The sequence below is a fragment of the Enhydra lutris genome, unplaced genomic scaffold, assembly GCF_002288905.1.
Source record: "Enhydra lutris kenyoni isolate GAN:26980312 unplaced genomic scaffold, ASM228890v2 scaffoldscaffold37, whole genome shotgun sequence".
Classification (NCBI taxonomy): domain Eukaryota; kingdom Metazoa; phylum Chordata; class Mammalia; order Carnivora; family Mustelidae; genus Enhydra; species Enhydra lutris.
Window position 1 is genome coordinate 16,577,297 of NW_019154121.1, and position 18,264 is coordinate 16,595,560.

The following is an 18,264-nucleotide window of genomic DNA, read 5'->3' on the forward strand; positions in this document are numbered from 1 at the left end:
TCGCTGCGGTCTCCACCACATGCGTACATGTGACCTGGGGCAGGTGCTTTAATGTCCTGAGCCTCTTTCTCTCACCTGTAAAATGAGGATACTAATTTTTACCTTCAGGTTCTTATGATGTCAAATAAGACAACAGTACAAAGTGCCAAGCTACCTAATCCGAGGATAAGTAGTGGTAGCCCTCATGGTCATTGTTCTTACCTCCTTGTCACCACCTTTCAGACTCAGGTGTGGGGGTGGGGGACAAAGTGAAGAGCATTGCACTAGGACTCCAGAGCAGAAGACCAAAACTCCAGCCTGAGGTTGCTGACCCTTGCATGCTGAGGTTAGTCTGTCCCTCATCTGTAAAAAAGGGAATAATACTATATCCTTCATACCTTCTTTGTTGGAATGGATTGAGGTACAAATGAGGTAGTATATTTGAAAATGATTTGCAATCTTTTGACCCTCAAGACAACCGCCAGGGTCAGTGACTCACTAGGAGGGCTCACAGGATTCAGCCTCATCATCCTGCGGACTATGAATTATTACAATGAGAGGATACGAAGCAAAATCAGCAAAGGGAAAGGATTGAGGGACAAAATCCAGAGGAAACTGGTCACAAGCTTCCAAGAGCCTTCTCCCAGTGGAGTCACATGGCACATGCCTAATCTCTCCAGCAACAAATTGTGACACCAGGTATAAAATGTCATCTGCTGGGGAAGCTCATTAAAGACTCAGAGTCCAGGGTTTTTATTGGGGGTTGATCATGTAGTCGCCGTCTGCCTGGCCCATACCACGATTCCGGACTCACAGAGGAAAAGCAGATGTTCCACTTAAAGCTTGTTTATACAAACAGTTTAGGCGTGGTGAGCCATTCCTAATAGGAAATAGTGAGAACCTTCCCAAAAATCTAATTTCCCAGATGTCAGCCAAAAGCCATCCTTGTGGGCATGTCTTTTTAAGGAGAGCAGTCTCAAGCTTGCTGTGTTAACTCTCTTTTGCACAGAGTAGAATCTATAGAAAGGATTCGTGTGAATATCCACTCACAGGGGAAAGGCAAGATGATAATGACCGTTCGTAGTTGATGATTATCCCTGTGCGCTGGGCATTGTCCTGCATGCTTTATTTTACAGGTATTACCTTAGGTCACATGTCATCCATACAGCAATTTCATGGTGGGGTACTGTTATCATTGCTGGTGTGTATGAGGAATCTGAGGCCTAAGGAAGGTGAATAGCCTGTGTGGATAAAGAGCTGTATGACTGGCAAGAAGTAGTAGAACCAGGAAAGGACTCTTAACAGTGTGACCTCAGAGCCCGCATTCTTAACCCTTACGCTCCAGCTGCTGCACTGCACCTCCCGTGAGCTGGGAGCCTCGTATGTCTTATTAATGTGCACAGCAGCTCCATGTGAATGTAGTTATTGGACTCATTTTGCATTACAAAAACCTGTGGCTCCGGCGTGCTAATTCATTTATGTCACATCGCCCAGCCAGAGAAGTGATGGCATCCGAAGTGGGCCTCTGCCCTCCGTAGGCCCCTTTATGCTTGGGTGGAGCTTTAGCCAAAGTCTTCGGTGGGGAAGATGCAGGTGGTCAAGGTGGAAGTGAGTCATTCCGGGAGCTTCGACCGAGAAACTCTCCCCCAGATGCCATGATTTAGAGACAGAGTTAGTGGAAGAAGGAGCTGTGTTGCTTTGAAAATTCAAATTTTCCTATAGTATCTGAGCTCAACCTGCTGTCTTCAGCTCTTTTTGGTTGCTATGGCAGCAGATGTGACATTTTTTTAATGAGGGGGAAAAACGAAGAAAGGAAAAGAACCATATTTGGTCCTCAGTGATCTTAGAAAAAACCTGTTCCCCAGATCTCTCTAGTTTTGTTTGCATAGTAGTTACACTCGAACGAAATTACCAGAGTGGAATCAAAGGGGAAATAGCAGGGAGGTGGCAAAATCTGCTTCTCTTGAGAAATTGTATGTGTGGAGTGTGTGTGTGTGTGTGTGTGCGTGCGCTGTATGTGTGGTGGTGGTTTGTAGCAGGGATATAGAGGAGAAAGCAGACAATGTAAGATTTGATACAAATTGTCAGCTACTTAAGGCAACACCTAGCTACTAAGATCTTGGTCATCCTTCCAGTTCTTTTTGCAATTCCCCCACCCCACCAATGTATACCTGTTACAGTCTGTTTGGCTTAGCGAAGGTTTAGCATGTGCTCTTCAGTGAAGGAAACGTGGTACATAAAGCAAGAATTACAATTCAGAGTGATGAGTGCAAGGCTGAGGTAGGCTTAGCATTCTGTGCAAGCAAGATTTGTCTTATTCATATAATCTTTTTTTTAAAGATTTTATTTATTTATTTGACAGACAGAGATCACAAGTAGGCAGAGTGGCAGGCAGAGAGAGAGGAGGAAGCAGGCTCCCTGCCGAGAAGAGAGCCCGATGTGGGGCTTGATCCCAGGACCCTGGGATCATGTCCTGAGCCGAAGGCAGAGGCTTTAACCCGCTGAGCCACCCAGGTGCCCCTTATTCATATAATCTTGATCTATCTGTAGACACCCATGTAAACATGGGTGTCATTATATTTTTTCATTATTGCATTTTGAGCACTTATTCATGTCATTGGATTAATCTCTGCCACCACTCAGTTTATTTTTTTATGTTCTTGTGGTTTTAATGGCATTTTCTTTCTTAAAAAAAAAATTGAATTCCAGTATAATGAACATACAGCATTATATTAGTTTCAGGTGTACAATACAGGGATTGAACTGCAACCATTCGACTTCAGTAACAGTCCGATAGTCCAGTGAGTGGAAGGATCACAGTCCCCGATGGGATGACATTTAAGTTGTTACCATTTTTCCCCATTCCAAAAAAAGACTTGTATGGACTGATACATCTGAGAGGGTTTGTTCATAACACAAAATGCTTCTTTCAGAAAGATGCTTATGTTTCTCTTCATTATTTCCTTCTTTGTAGTGACTTTTTTTTTTTTAAGATTTTTTATTTATTTATTTGACAGAGAGATCGCAAGTAGGGAGAGAGGCAGGCAGAGAGAGAGGAGGAAGCAGGCTCCCTGCCGAGCAGAGAGCCCGATGCGGGGCTCGATCCCAGGACTCTGAGATCATGACCTGAGCCGAAGGCAGCGGCTGAACCCACTGAGCCACCCAGGCGCCCCTGTAGTGACTTTTAACATTTGTAGTGGGAGGGAAAAAAATCTCAGGTACTGAACTCCCTTTGCCATATCTCCCATTATCACTTTGCCACATAGGATGGTCTCCAAGAAAAGAAACAATACCCCAGTTTTAGGAGCCCGGAGGTTGCCCCTGCAGCCTCCAAGGAGAAGCAGGAACTAACGTTGATTTGTGGCCACAGTAGTGGGGATGTCGACTGAAATCCTGAGAGTCAGTCCTCGGTGCTCGTACCAAATGGATGAAGGATGCTCAGGGCAAAAGGGGGTAATAAAAGGGAGAATTCGAAATCTGTGCTGCAGAGGTTCCTAACGACGTTCTCTCTTGCCATTTCTACAGAGCCATGTTTGACTATGACAAGAGCAAGGACAGTGGGCTGCCAAGTCAAGGACTTAGTTTTAAATATGGAGATATTCTCCACGTTATCAACGCCTCTGATGACGAGTGGTGGCAAGCCAGGAGAGTCACGCTGGAGGGGGACAGTGAAGAGATGGGGGTCATCCCCAGCAAACGGAGGTAAAAATGCCTTTTCTATTTTAGAATGTTTGCTTTTAAGCAATCTGGGGAGTGGAAATGAGGGAAGAAAAAGATATGGCAAACTGTTCACAAAATAACCATTTGAGTGGGATTGTCTGCGGGGAAATTGTCAGTGGTGACAGGTGACATGAATTAAATATTCTCACTCTTCTCATATTAAGGTTTTACCAAAACTGGTGGCTGTGGTAAGGCAGAAAGAAAGGAAGGGGATCTGCTTACACCACCTTCCTAAACCATTTACCAGCATCCACATGTTTGAGATTATCTTGTCAGTACGCTGACTTACACACTCAGCTGTATTCCAGAGGTTCACATTTACCAGATAACTTCACAGAAAGGTCAGGTGAAAGCCCAGTAAAGTACAATTTCCTAAGCAAAGGTCCTACCATGCATTATGTTGAAACACTAATGGGAGACAAACTAAAAACCTTCATTCCAAACTGAGATGCTTGGGATATGAGCTCTCGAAAGTGTGGTGAGGTCTGAGACTGGGTTTATAACTGTTTTTTACTGTTTTAGTGACTCCTGTCCCCCCACACCCACCCCACAACTCCCACTTTCACTCAGTCATATACTTAGTTCTATATGTGTTTCCTGAGTCAAGAGTACCATGCTCTTTCTCTTCTAAACATTTCTTCAGCTAGGTGGGAATGTACTTTGGAACAGCCAGCTCCCTCATGCATCCCAGCAGCTTCTAGTCATCATGTCCAGGGAGGAACTTTCCTTCCCATGAGCCTCTTTTTGGCACCAAGATACCGTCCATGAAACACTGCTGTCTGTACCACCAGGAAGAAGATATGGTTATGAAATTAAAGTCAGGAAGAACGTTTATTCAAGGCAGTCACCAACTTTTCTCAAGCTACAGGTTTCTCTAAGGGCTTTTCCTCTTCTGTCCAAACACCCCAAATACCTCTGTGAAGAGTCCTCAGTGAAGCTGATGCTCTCATGCCGTGACCCAGCGACTGAGCCAGCACAAACCGAAGTAGGAAGGTGTTGCTTACGGCAAGAATCACTCTGTGGGGCGTTGGCACCCCAGAGAAGACTGGTCCCCCATCCTTCTCTGCCTGTATCCACACAGCCCAGGAAGGAATGCAGGGAGAGGGCAGCAGGCTGACTGTCACACAGCGGCTCCCTCACGGTTAGTGGGGAGGAGTCACAAAGAAGCCACCAAAACTCGAGAGAACCTCCCTGTCCTCTGTACCCCTGGGTGGATCGCCCACCAACACACGGTTCTTGAGGTCTCTTTAAACTTCTGGGCTCAGGACAGCTGGGTGGCTCAGTCCATTAAGCACCTACCTTCGACTTAGGTCATGATCCCAGAGTCCTGGGACAGAGTCCTGTCTGACTCCCTGCTCAGCAGGGAGCCTGCTTCTCCCTCTGCCTGCCATTGCCCCTGCTTGTATGTTCTCTGTCTCTCTGTCTCTCTGTCTCTCTCTCTGACAAATAAATAAAATCTTTTAATTAAAAAAATTATAAAAAATTTAAAAACCTCTGGGCTCCACAATAGTTGCCTCACATTGCTTTGAGAGGACATTCTGGATTTGTACTCTGGCTTGTGGGGTTTTCTCAAAGGGTATATATTCAAAGCAGTGACTCTCGGCACTAGTTTAGATTCTGTTTTTCCATTTCCATTTACTAAAAAAAAAAAAAAGAGTCAAGACAACGTGCATTTTGGGTTGCTTTGATTTAATTCACCAGAGCTGTCAGAGCGGCTGCTCTGAGAAGAAAGAGCTATCTTACTGAATATGGCCCCAAGGATAGAAGCGGAGCGGAGGAAGGAAAGCTATGTGGGAAGAGATTTCAGCTCATTTTAAAGGAACTCTTTTACTAGTCAGAGCTGTGTAGAGATGGTATGGATTACGTGGGAAGATACTGAACCGAACCATGGTTTTCATAGCAAGGGAGCATTATAAAATCTTAGATGTGCCCACTTCCTCCCTCTTGGAGCCTCTCCTCTGTGTGTGCACAGGCATGCACACGCACACGCACACGCACATACACACACACACATACAAATACTCTAATTCCATCCATCTGGAGTGGGTCCTGGAAATCTCTATTTGTTTGTAAATCCCTCGGGGTGATTCTGATAACAGAAGGTCTGGTGTCAGGAAATATAATAAAAGGGATTCAAGCTTTGGATAGAGAGTTGAACTATGCAATTTTCCAGGCCCTTTCCAACCCAGAAGTTCTGTGATTCTAACCAGCCCTGTCAATAGCCCTTCATTTGTTCGATTATACTTCATTTTCCCCCCAAGGAACATTCTCAGTTCTATTCCTCTTGAGGCAATTTTCCACCTCCTGGTGGTCCTTCTTAAGTTGGCTATCTTTCCTATCTTGGATAAAAACCATGTTAACAAATACACTACAACAAGCCTGAAAAGGAAGTTTGTCTAGTGACTCTAATGTTGATATTTATTTGCATTCTAATCTCATGATTGTTATCCGTGTGTGTGTGTGTGTGTGTGTGTGTGTGTGTGTGTGTTTATGCCTATAAATGAGTTTCTGTCAACTTTTCTCCTTAGAATTTAATCCTTTCAAAAAATATTATTATTTCAGATGTTTCTATAGCACATTTCATTGTAGGCAAGTGGGAAATTTTTGAGAAGTACAAAAAAGAAATAAAAATCATTTATAATCCTACCCTATGAAGAGTTCTTATTGCAGGGCTTTCTCATTTCACACTACATTTAGCATCTTACAACTCTAGCTCAGAATACGTGGGAGCGGGTACAAATAGGATTTACTTTTAGACTGGGGTTAAATTTTTCAGTCTTTAATTCCTTGCTAGCCTCTTTTCTGAGTACAGTTCAGCTAGTAGAACTGGTCTGGGAAAATCTTGTAATGGATAACAACAGGGCATGACTTGACCCGTTACAAAAATGCTTCTCTATGGATGATCCCATTTAATCATCCCAATGAAACCGTGATGGAGAGTATGAAGATTACTTCCGTCCTCTTTCTTTTTTTGAAGATGGTGAAGAAATTTTAGTTAAAACACTCCTGGAACATGCTAGACACTGTTCTAAGCCCTTTACAATGTACTCATTTAAACCTCATTACAACCCTTTGAGAGATGTTATAATAGTATGTGCATTTTACAAATCAAAAGACTGAGGCATAGAGGGGTTAACTAAATTGCCTGAAATTGCCCAACAAGTAAGTAGCGGAACCTAGATTTGAATCCAGGCTACAGAATTGATGCTCTTTTTTTTTTCCTTTTTCTTTTTTTAGTGAAGGGGAGAGAAAGAAGGAAGGGGGACAGACAGCAGGAGAGGGAGAGGGAGAATCTTAAGCAGGCTCCACACCCAGCATGGAGCCCAACGTGGACCTCAATCCCATGACCCTGAGATCATGACCTAAGCCAAAAGCAAGAGTTGAATGCTTAGGGACGCCTGAGTGGCTCAGTCAGTTAAGCATCTGCCTTCAGCTCAGGTCATGATCTCAGGGTTCTAGATTGGAGCCCCACTTTGGGCTCCTTACTCAGTGGAAAGCCTGCTTCTCCCTCTCCCTGCCACTCCTCCCCCTGCTCATGCTCTTTCTCTCTCTCTCTCTCTCTCTCTCTCATTCTGACAAATAAATAAAAAAAAATTTTTTTTTAAGAAGGAGTTGGATGTTTAACTAACTGAGCCACCAGGCACCCCAGCAGAATTGATACCCTGAACTTACATGCAGTCCTGCCTCCCCAAGTTACAAAAATAAGACTTGGCAAAATCTAAATCAGCAAGCATGGTTTGAGCAGTGTCTGTGTGCCAAGCACTGTCATTGGGTCACTGGAGCCCAGCTGGCGTCACGTTTGTGGGACTAAACGTGTGACTGAGGCACAGCCACACGGTGATTACGTTAATGAGGGCTCACAGTAACTAAAGGCACTGTCCTAGTCAGCTTGGACTGCCATAACAAACCATAGACTGGGTGCTTTAACAGCAGACATTTATTTCTCATAGTTCTGAAAGCCTAGAGAGTCCAAATTCAAGGCACTGGTTATTTGGATTCCCAGTGAGGGCCTTCTTCCTGGTTCACAGATAGCTTTCTCACTGTACCCTCACATGGCTAAAAGAGAGATTATTTCTCATGTCTCTTCTTATAAGGGCACTAATCCCACTCAGGAAGGCCAACACATTCAGTCCGTAGCAGGGGTCAAGGGATATGAAAGGACAGCAGACAGGGGGACAAATTCCATCTGATAATAGCACCAACCCTGTATGGTGGCAAGTACTTTCAAATACAGAATTTTATTTCATCTTCACAAAAGCCTCATAAGGAAACGGAGGGTCCAAGAAGTCAAGTAACTTGCCCAAGGGTGCGCAACCAACTACTGGCTGAACCCAAGTCTCTCTGATAGCAAGACCACAGGGCTTTCCACTGTACCAAGAGTCCATTAGAACTGTCAATTAGGAGTTCTTAATATGTAGCAGATACTGTGCTAAACAATTTTTGTATTATCTTCTTTAACATTCACTGTAATTTTTTGAAGTCTGTCAATACTTTCAGTTTACCAACATAAATCCTGAGACCCTAAGAGGCTGAATGACCTGCCCTGACTCACAGAGCTGATAAGTGGCAGATGCAGGATTCCAGCCCAGACTTGTATGATTTCAAAACCTGGGCTCTTAGCCTAGAATTGCTCTTTCCTGAGACTATGTAGTTTTTGTGAGTGGCCAAGATATGATTTGTTCCACAGTCTTTTAGTCTGAGTCTTTATTCATCGCCCCATACTGATGGTCCCCTGGGCTCTCAGAGGACAGGTTTGTAGCTAGCACTGCATGAAGGTTTACTCACCTAACCTTCACAGAGAGCTTGTGGCCAGTCACGTGCATGGCATTTCCATCCTTGCAGAGCACGGGCACAGCAACATCCAGCACTAAATGATTATCCTGCCATCCAGTGCTCCAAGCCTGACATCATTGTGTGTTTGGCCAGGACCTGAAAACGCCAGATGGGAAGTGGGTGAGAGGGCAGAAGGAGACCATTGGGCTCGTGGAAGCATGACCATTTGGTACTCCCTGGAGATGCTAACTGTCAGAAGCGATTGCTCAGATTTTGCCATCCAGTTTACATTTTCAGTATTTTGGTCAGTGTCCAAACTGGGGTGGAGAGGATTATTTCTGCTTAAACAATCTAATTAATTGCTTGCCTCTTGAGTGTGAGAGAAGTAAGGCAGTACTTCTCGTTTCGATTCAGTCTTTCTATATAGGTGGTCTGCCATTCCCTTAGGTAAAGGCTAGTGGGCTTTAATATCATCTACTTCTGCTGAAGGAGTCTTACTTAATAACATAAATAGAGAAGGTGATGCTAAACTTTACATAGATTCTTACCAAGTGAAAAAGTCATGAATTGGTAAATAATTTTTTTTATTGAAAACACTATTCGAGGGTAAGTCAGTTAACTCTTGAGCCTCAATTTTCACAACCAGGTCAAGAACGCTCCTTGAGGGTTTATTCATGCGTTTGCTCATTTGTTCATTCATTTATTGAACAAAGATTCTTGAAGTTCCTGCTATATGCCCAGCTCCATCTTAAGCCCTGGATCACTGTGCAGTTATTGGTAATATAGGCAAAGTGCTTAGGACAACATCAAATACTTCGTACACACTCAAATGATGGGTGTTTTCCTTTCTTCGCATTTGCGCTTTTAGTTCTTGAAAGAACACACCATTATTCAGAGCACTGACTTACCTATTGCCAGCCCTGACTCTCATTTGAGCAATAAATTATCCACCTACAACCCAAGAAGCACCAGAAGAGAGGAAGGGGTTGGGGTAGGTAGGAGAAAACAAGCCACAGCCACCTACCACTGAGAGAGTTAATCAAGATGGGCCCCGTGATGGGAAAGCAAAACTATGATGGGGTTACAGTGAATGCAAAAAAGACTGCCAAGGAGAGAAAGTAATTCAATATTTATGATATAATTCAATAAGTATAATGCTGCATACAGTCATTTACCTAACCTAATTCAAGATTAAAATTTATTCTAAATTTTAAAGCCCAGGGGCACCTGGGTGGCTCAGTCCGTTCAGTGTCTGACTCTTGATTTTAGCTCAGGTCACGATCTCAGGGTCATGAGATCAAGCCCTTCAACGCGCTCCACACTGGACATGGAGTTCGCTTAGGATTCTCTCTCTTCTCCCTCTGCCCTTCTTTCCTCTCCCCAGCTCTCACACTCTTAAAAAAAAAAAAAAAGTAAAGCCTAGCCTGTTATAGTATGGTGTTATGTAAGTGATTATATGCTTGCATTTGGTTATGGTTTATTTAATTCAGGACATTTGGGATATGGGGATGAAATGGAGAAGGCTGGTTATCATTTGTGAAAAACGGTAATACAGATTTCTGAAGAATTGTATTGGCCTTAAAACTGTGTATGACTCATCCAAAATCTCATTTGTGTTGAGAATTCCCACTGTAGAAGAGAGACATGGAAGATCCTGAGTGCTGTTTCCCAAACTGAGTAGATGTGAACAGACACTCAGGTTAGCTTTTAGCACCTGTGTGTTCAGGCCCTATTTCTACCACTTTTTAAACTTGGCACACTTCCAGTCTCAGCTTTCCCAGCCATCAAATGGGGGTCAGTAATACCTACATCACTTGGTTATTGTGAGAAGCAAATGAGAGGATATAAATATACAGGAATTTTTCACTAATAATTATATGTTAAAACTTCGGCCGACACTTACATTATCATTATCATTATTTATGAAACTTCCAACCCCAAGAGAAAACAAAACTTTCTGATTTCATTCATGAGTGAGTCGAAACCAGGCCACCTACAGTAATACTTTAAAAATTGTGGCTTCTTTTCTGTTGCCTGTTTGAAGATTAATAAACCATAGCAAATAATAGGGGTGGGTGTGTGTGTGTGGGTGGGTGGGTGGGTGGGTGGGTGGGTGGGTGTGTGTGTCTGTGTCCATCTGACTTCACATTCTTTGGAACCCTGTGAAGATGGAAGAGATGAATCACTAAAGATGGCCTAATAGGGACATTTCTAAAGAAATCTGAAAAGGGTGACCTTGGAAACCAGGGGGTAAAAATTAGAATGCTTTATCCAAACAGTTCTTAGAATCCTGACTTCAGCCTCGTATATGTTTCGGACCCCTGTGAGTTCTGTGGGTCTGTGCAGAATTTCCTGTAGAGCCTGTTCAAAAACCATGGAGCCTCCGCGTGTCATGTTAGCTTCGTCCAAGGTACTAGTGTTTCCCATAATTATCCTGTTTAATGCAAAGAAGCCAGGATAAAGTCAGGGCTGTAAGAACAGTTTTAGAAGGATCCGAAGAGATGAATATGAATTACCGTTTGCATTTGGATTAAAACCGAGAAGAGCTGAAGTTGCTCAGAACAGACATTTTCTGAGTGAGCATCTCTCCACTTGGCAGCTCACCTTCCCTGAAGTCTTCCTGGTGCTCTTCCCAACTGTTGTATGTAGAGACTCTCAGCGGAACATATTGCTTTAATATCTGAGGGTTAAGATATGAAAATTTTTGTTCGGCTGTTTCCACTCAGCTATTCTCCTCTCGCACCAAAATATATTCTGAAACTCTGTTTCTGTAACTATAGAAACCCCGATCTGCACTGTGTTTCAACTGGGAACACAAAAGAGCTCTCAGTTAAAAAGCAATATGTTGTTAATTATTGATCTATGAATAGCTTAGATTTTATAAACCTTTAATTTCTGTAGATTCAGGGTTTTTCTTCTCTTTTCTTTCCCCGTTTTTGAAATTCGAGTTGGCCATATTTAAACAAACTGTCAAGTCAGAACAACGCATGAAGGATTATTTTAGTGAACAGTAGTTTATTGAGGACTTGCTCCAGGATGCTGCTGAGTGACATGTGGGATTGCCCTCAAGGAACGTCCAGCTTTGTGTGTGCGCTGGGAAAATAAACACAAGGAAACAAGAGATGATACCAACATGAAGATACAAATAAGTCCTGTGGTGTTTAAAGGAAGGAGTGATCATGTCTAACTGGAGAGACTCCAGCAGACAAAAAATCAAGGAGATAATTAGCTTCTCTTTACCTCTTTTTTTTTTTTTAAAGAATCTATTTATTTGGGGCGCCTGGGTGGGTTAAAGCCTCTGCCTTTGGCCCAGGTCATGATCTCAGGGTCCTGGGATCAAGCCCCGCATCAGGCTCTCTGCTCAGCAGGGAGCCTGCATCCCTCTCTCTCTCTCTGCCTGCCTCTCTGCCTATTTGTGATCTCTGTCTGTCAAATAAATAAATAAAATCTATTAAAAAAAGAATTTTTTTATTTATCTGAGAGAGAATGAGAGAGAGAGAGAGAGAGAGAGAGAGAGAGAGAGAGAGAGAGCATGAGAGGGGAGAGGGTCAGAAGGAGAAGCAGACTCCCCACCAAGCAGGGAGGCTGATGTGGGACCCAGTCCCAGGACTCCAGGATCATGACCTGAGCCGAAGGCAGAGACCTCAACCCACTGAGCCACCCAGGTGCCCCTCTAACCCCATCCTTCAAATAGGCACACATCTTACCAATTTCACTTTACTACTGTTTCTCAAGCCCTTCCCTCCCTTCTACCTCATTGTCATTTCTTGCCTGGGCTGTGGCAGTAACTTCTCAACAAAACTCCTGCTTCCCACTGTCCCTTCTCTCCTGCAGCCTGTCTTCTTCCTCCACTACAGTCATTTATTCCAGTGCTAACCCATTTGATCACTTCTCTGCTTTCTATCCTCTCAAAACACACGAGGATTCCCCAAGGAAAAAGCCCAAGTCCTTAGTGTGGATGGGTATTTTTATAAGGAGGCCCAACCACCTCACTTTCTTACATCCCATCCTATATTATACCCTATAGCAGAATCTTCCCACAATCTCTCACTTGCCTATTATCTTTGGGTCATAGTATGTGTCTCCTGTCTGGGAAATTCTCCCTGAACTTTTCCTGCCAACAAGCTCTTTCTCGTCCTTCAAGCATCACATAAATTGACACCTCCTCCAGGAAGCCGACCCCAATGCTTTCTACCCCTCCTTCTCAGCCTTCAGTGAGATAGATGCCCCCCGTTGCTGTCAGGAGTCTTTCTGTGCAGCATATTGGTCTCTTTATGTCTTTGTTCCTACCAGGAGCACATTCCTGGGTGTTGATTGCAGTCATGGTTTTTCTTTTTCTTTTTTCTTTTTTTGCTTTGTTCCCGGGCTCCTTGCTCGATACATGGTAGGCACTTGATGAGTGTTTGATGAATGAATGAAGTGTCAGGTACAATGATGAAGTCTGCAGAGATAACAGGAGTACAGCACTGGGGAAAAGGAAAAAATTCAAGATGACCTATAACATGTTTGATTTTGAGGTGAAGGTAAAATACCCTCACATCACTAAAGGGAAGGGAAGAAAAAGGAAACCAAAAGAAAAGAGTGGGGGAGAGGAGGTATGCAGAGGGGACAGAGGAGAGGGAAGAAGTTTATTTAGTCTCCATAGTAGGTTTTCATCTCTGTGGACTGTGATTTCTTGTAATAGATTTTTGGTTGAGTTATTCAGGCATTTAAGTAACAAATAATAGTTTTTCCTCCCTCTTTGTTTCTTCCAATCACTATGACTCTCAGTACACATCACACAGAAGTTTCAAGGGATGTGTTAGCCTCCTAGAGACCACATAGCAAGACTTTTTATACTGAACCAAGGAACGGGAATACTTTAGGACACATTGTATTTGAGCTGTAGGATGAGAAGAGAGATTCTTCATTTAGTAAGGAACTTACTCATAAATGCCTTGCCATGCGATCAGCTCTTTATTTTCAATTTTCTTTAGGGTGGAAAGAAAGGAGCGTGCCCGGTTGAAGACAGTGAAGTTTAATGCAAAACCTGGAGTGATTGATTCAAAAGGGGTAGGTACAAAATAATCGAATTACTAAGTTCTCTCAACTGCCTTGGGTTTAGCTATAATTAACATTCAGGTTTTCAGTAGCAAAGAAATGATGGAGCTACCAGACAGGAGAGTACTGTTATAAATATACTGCTAAAAGTAATAATGTAATCTCTGATGAAATAGATTTGTGGTAAATATATTAAATACTGAGGGTAAACCTGCCAGCGGTCCACAGAAATGATGTGTTGATGAAGGTGATGTAGTGATTACGCTGAAGAAAAGACAGCTTAGTGTTTTCATTTCTTTAATTTTTTCTTTTAAATTAAATGTTTTAAAAGGATGGATTTCATAAAAGATACCTACCTGCTCTTCACAAATCTGTGTAGTCTGTTAACATATTCTAAACTAAGACAGTTGTCCTGGAAGTATATATATGGATCATCTAAGTGAATACATGGATTGTTGTGACAGACATAGAATTAACGGGTGAAATTTAGTCCCTAAAATTAAAGTATTACATGCACATGTATCTGTTTTAGTAACAGCTTTAGTGAGCTAAAATTCGCATACCATACAGTTCACTAGTTTAAAGTACAGTGTTCAGAGGTTTTAGTATATTTAGTTAAACAGTCATCCCTACAATCAGTTTGAGAACATTGACCACCCCATAAAGAAACCCTATAGCCATCACTTCCCATGGCCCCCAGCCACACCTCCAACTCCACCCTCCCCAACCCTAGGCAACTACTGGTTTTGTCTATATATTTGCCTATTCTGGATATTTTATATAAATGGAATTATATACTATGTGGTCTTTTGTGACTGCTCCTTTCACTTCACATAATGTTCGCGTGCACAGATATTATGGCATGTATGAGCACTTTATTTATTTTCATTGCCAAACAATAGCCCATTGTAAGGATACATCTCATTTAATTTATCCGTCTTCTGTTGATGGACATGTGGGATCTTTCCACTTTTTGGCTACTAGGGATAATGCTGCAGTGCATATTTGTGTATACATTTTTGTGTGGACAAGTGTTCTTACTTCCATCGGGTATATACGTAAGAGTAGAATTTCTGGGTCTTATGATAACTCTATGCTTCATGTTTTAAGGAACTTCCTGACTGTTTTCCAAGGTGGTTATACATGTTTATATTCCCAACATCAGTGCATAAAAGTTCCAGTGTTTCCATATTCTCACTGACACTTGTTGTTATGTGTCTTTCTGCTTATTTGGTTGAAAGTGGTATCTCATTGTAATTGCAATTTGCATTCCTCTAATGACTACCAGTGTTGAGCATTTTTACATGTGCTAATTGGCCATTTCTAAATTCTCTTTGGAGAAATGTCTATTCGGATCCTTTGCTCATTTTTAAATTGGGCTTTTTTGTTGCTGTTGAATTACAGAAATTCCTTATATATTCTGGAAATCAATTGCTTATCAAATGTATGCTTTTTAATTATTTTGTCTCATTCTGTAAGTTGTCTTTTCACTCTCTTGCTAGTTTTTGATTCACAAAAGTTTTTAATTTTGATAAATTCCATATATTCTTCTAAAAATTTTATAGTTTTAGCTCTTACATTTAGGTGTTTGGTCCATTTTGAGTTAGTTTTTGTATATGATATGAAGTAGGATTCCAATTTCTTCATTTTTTTTACATGTGGATTATCTTCTCAGTTTCATTTTTGTTCATTTCAAGTGTATAGAAATGTAATTATTTTGTATATCAATCATATCCTCCTACCTTGCTGAACCTATTTATTAGTTCTGATAGGGGTTTTTTGGGGGGGGTTGGGGGTTTGGTTTTTTTTTTTTTTTTTGGTAGATTCCTTAGCACTTTCTACATACAAAATCATGTCATGTATAAAAAGAGAGTTTTACCTCTCTCTTTTCAATCTGGATGATTTTTATTTCTTTGTCATGCCTGAATGCCCTGGTTAGAACCTGTGGATCAATATTCGGTAGATGTGGCAAGGTCAGCCATCCTTGCCTTGTTCCTGGCCTTAAAGGAAAGCATTCTATCTTTCACCATTAAGTATGATGTCAGCTGAGGCTTATGCAGCTTTTACAATCTATTTTTAAGTAGTAAAACAAGTGTCTCATTGCTGTATTGTAAAATATTACCCCCTGCCTACCCTTCTCTCTTCCTATGCTCTTGTCCTTCATCTCCTTTCCTTCATCTCTCTCTCCTCCTAACAACTCTGGCTTGTGAGCATCACAAGAGTTATGGTCAATAGATGTCACCATGAAAAACAAAAAGAAGAAAGGCTATCATTCCTCAGGGCCTTTGAGCCCCAAATCACAACGCTGCTCCTCGTGTTTTGAAGTAGAAGTGTCACAGGGCAGCCCAGTCATTGACATTACATTTACTTTCCCCTAAAATATTCGGGTGAAACGAGAACTTATTTAGACGTAAGGTGTCCCTCTTAAGAAAAAAAGTGAGGGTATGTGTCAGCATGCATGGAGTCCTTTCAAATAAATACTGTTTCACTGATTCTTAGTGAGAATTTAAGGATAGAGCTCCTGTTTGTCTCATATATGTAGTTGAACATATATCAGATAATTTTTGTTGAATACCTACCATATGCCAGACACAGGGCTAGAACTTGTGAAAGATGCAAAGTGAAACAAAGGCCCTTCTCTTCAAGAGCTTATAACATCTATGAGAGCTCAGATGTCATTTTGATAAGGCTAAGACATGTATATTGTGCTTTTTAATCATATTGTCATATACTATTAGGTAATGCCAAGAAAATAAACTATAAATTCTAGGACTTGAATGACTATTGAAGGAGGACCAGTGACCATGTGGAAAGGGAAAGCCTGGACCACAGTCATGAGGGTCAAGTAAGTTGGGTTCTAGTTTGAGTTTATTATTAATTCACCACTGCTCTTTGGGCCTCATTGGCAAAATAACAGCTTTGCACTGCAGCAACGACGTCAGGCAAGTTTCACTTCCTATAAGGTGGATTGGTTGAGATGATGGATTGATAGTTTCTTGTTGATTGATAATTTCTACCTGGAATATTTTGTTGAAAATGATTCTGAGATCATGTATGACCTCAGCAGGAGAAAAAAAATATATATGCTATGATTGACTATTCATTCCTAGCCAACATTGAGAATTGTTGTGTGTTTGAGGTCCCTAGGTTCAATGATTTTTAAGATGCCTCCCAGAAGTAATTCTCCAAGAACCTATGAGTTAAGAAATAATAAATCAAAGTTTTCCAAATCCCCATGAGTACAATACATCAATGAGAAGACTCTTGCTTAGGGTAAAAAATAAAAGACAATGAAGAGAAAGTGTGCTAAAGTAAGAGAAAGACCACTGTGGGGAGAGCTGAGAAGTTGGGTCAGGAAAAGCCACTCACCTTGAGCCAATGACATGGACTACAGAACTTCATTATTATTTCAGAAACCTCAGTCTGGCATCTAGGGGTAAACTCAACATAAACTGAGGAAGAAGGGGCATCTGGGTGCCTCAGTCAGTTAAGCATCCTCCTTCGGCTCAGGTCATGATCCCAGGGTTCTGGGATGGAGTCCTGCACTGGGCTCCCTGTTCAGTATGTCCTGCACTGGGCTCCCTGTTCAGTAGGGAGCCTGGTTATTCCTCTGCCTATGCCCCTCCCCCTGCTTGTATGTGCGCTCTCTCAATAAATAAATAAATAAAATCTTTTAAAAAAAATAAACTGAAGTAGAAAACTCCTTGGAATGAGAAGGAGAATGGGATATTTGAGGAACCTATCATGAGCTGGCATTAACACATTGTGAAACATGAATTCAAAGGGAAAGCCATGCTTGCTGCCCTGGAGAAGCTTAAAAATCAGTCAGTGTGGATGAAGCAGGTTGTGACAATTGTCTCAGTAGTATGTATAAGAGCTATGAGAATTCAAATTAATGTGTATAGGAATGACCAGAGAGCACTTCATAGAACTTAGACTTTAATTGACCTAACCGTGCTTGGGTTATTTTTCCAGAACTATCCATTGATTTAAAATTATTGACTGCTAGAAAACAGCAGGCATTGTGCTAGATGCCTTGTAGGACAGCAAAGTAATTAAAAATGCAAGGTCTGTCATTTCAAGGAGCTCACAAAAAGAAATAAAAGAAAGCTGGCAATACAGTATCACTGATGATCCTCAGAAATTTAGGGAATTAACAGCTTTATTTGAAGTATCAGGAGACTGTGCCTCAAGAAGATGAGCTAGTTTCTCTAAGATCACACAGCTAACAGGTACAAGTGTCAGGTTTGCGCTCAGAACATTTTGACCGCAGAATGTCCATTTCTCCACACTGTATTTTGTTGGAAGTCAGGAGAAGGACAGTTACCAATCATGCCTTGGGTAAGAGAGAAAGCTCTCAAAAGAAAGTGGTACTCAAACAAGATCTTGAAGTCTGAGTAGGAGTGTGCCACATATAGGATACAGCATGAACATGAAGGTGGAAACTGTAGGCATGTTAGAGTGAGGCCAAGCAGATCAGGGATACCAGATGGATGGTGTGGTTGCTGTTGTGGTAGGTGTAGCAAATGGAGCTGACCAGGAAGGTCTGGATGGTCAGACAGCTTGTATGGAAAGCCTGGTTTGAGCTTTGAAGCACACTGAATTTTGAGAACATCCAGGAGGAGATCAGAGGCTCTCCACTGAAAGTTCTCATCTGCTGCAAACAAAGTGCCCAGGCTTTCAGTCCACTCCATGTGCCTACGCAAAGTCTGTGTCTACACATGCAAAGACAAGTGGACAATTGTGTCAGTA

General features: G+C 41.9%; 1 protein-coding gene across 5 annotated transcripts in view; it reads left to right on the plus strand.

The window, feature by feature from the left end:
• Window positions 1–18,264, plus strand: part of LOC111154393 (discs large MAGUK scaffold protein 2) — a 1,367,735-nt gene that overhangs the window by 1,297,771 nt on the left and 51,700 nt on the right. For all 5 annotated transcript variants that reach the window (XM_022513932.1, XM_022513933.1, XM_022513930.1 and 2 more), the window contains 2 exons: window positions 3,505–3,681; window positions 13,449–13,524. In XM_022513932.1, the coding sequence (XP_022369640.1) occupies window positions 3,505–3,681; window positions 13,449–13,524 (253 nt within the window). The remainder of the gene's footprint in view (window positions 1–3,504; window positions 3,682–13,448; window positions 13,525–18,264) is intronic.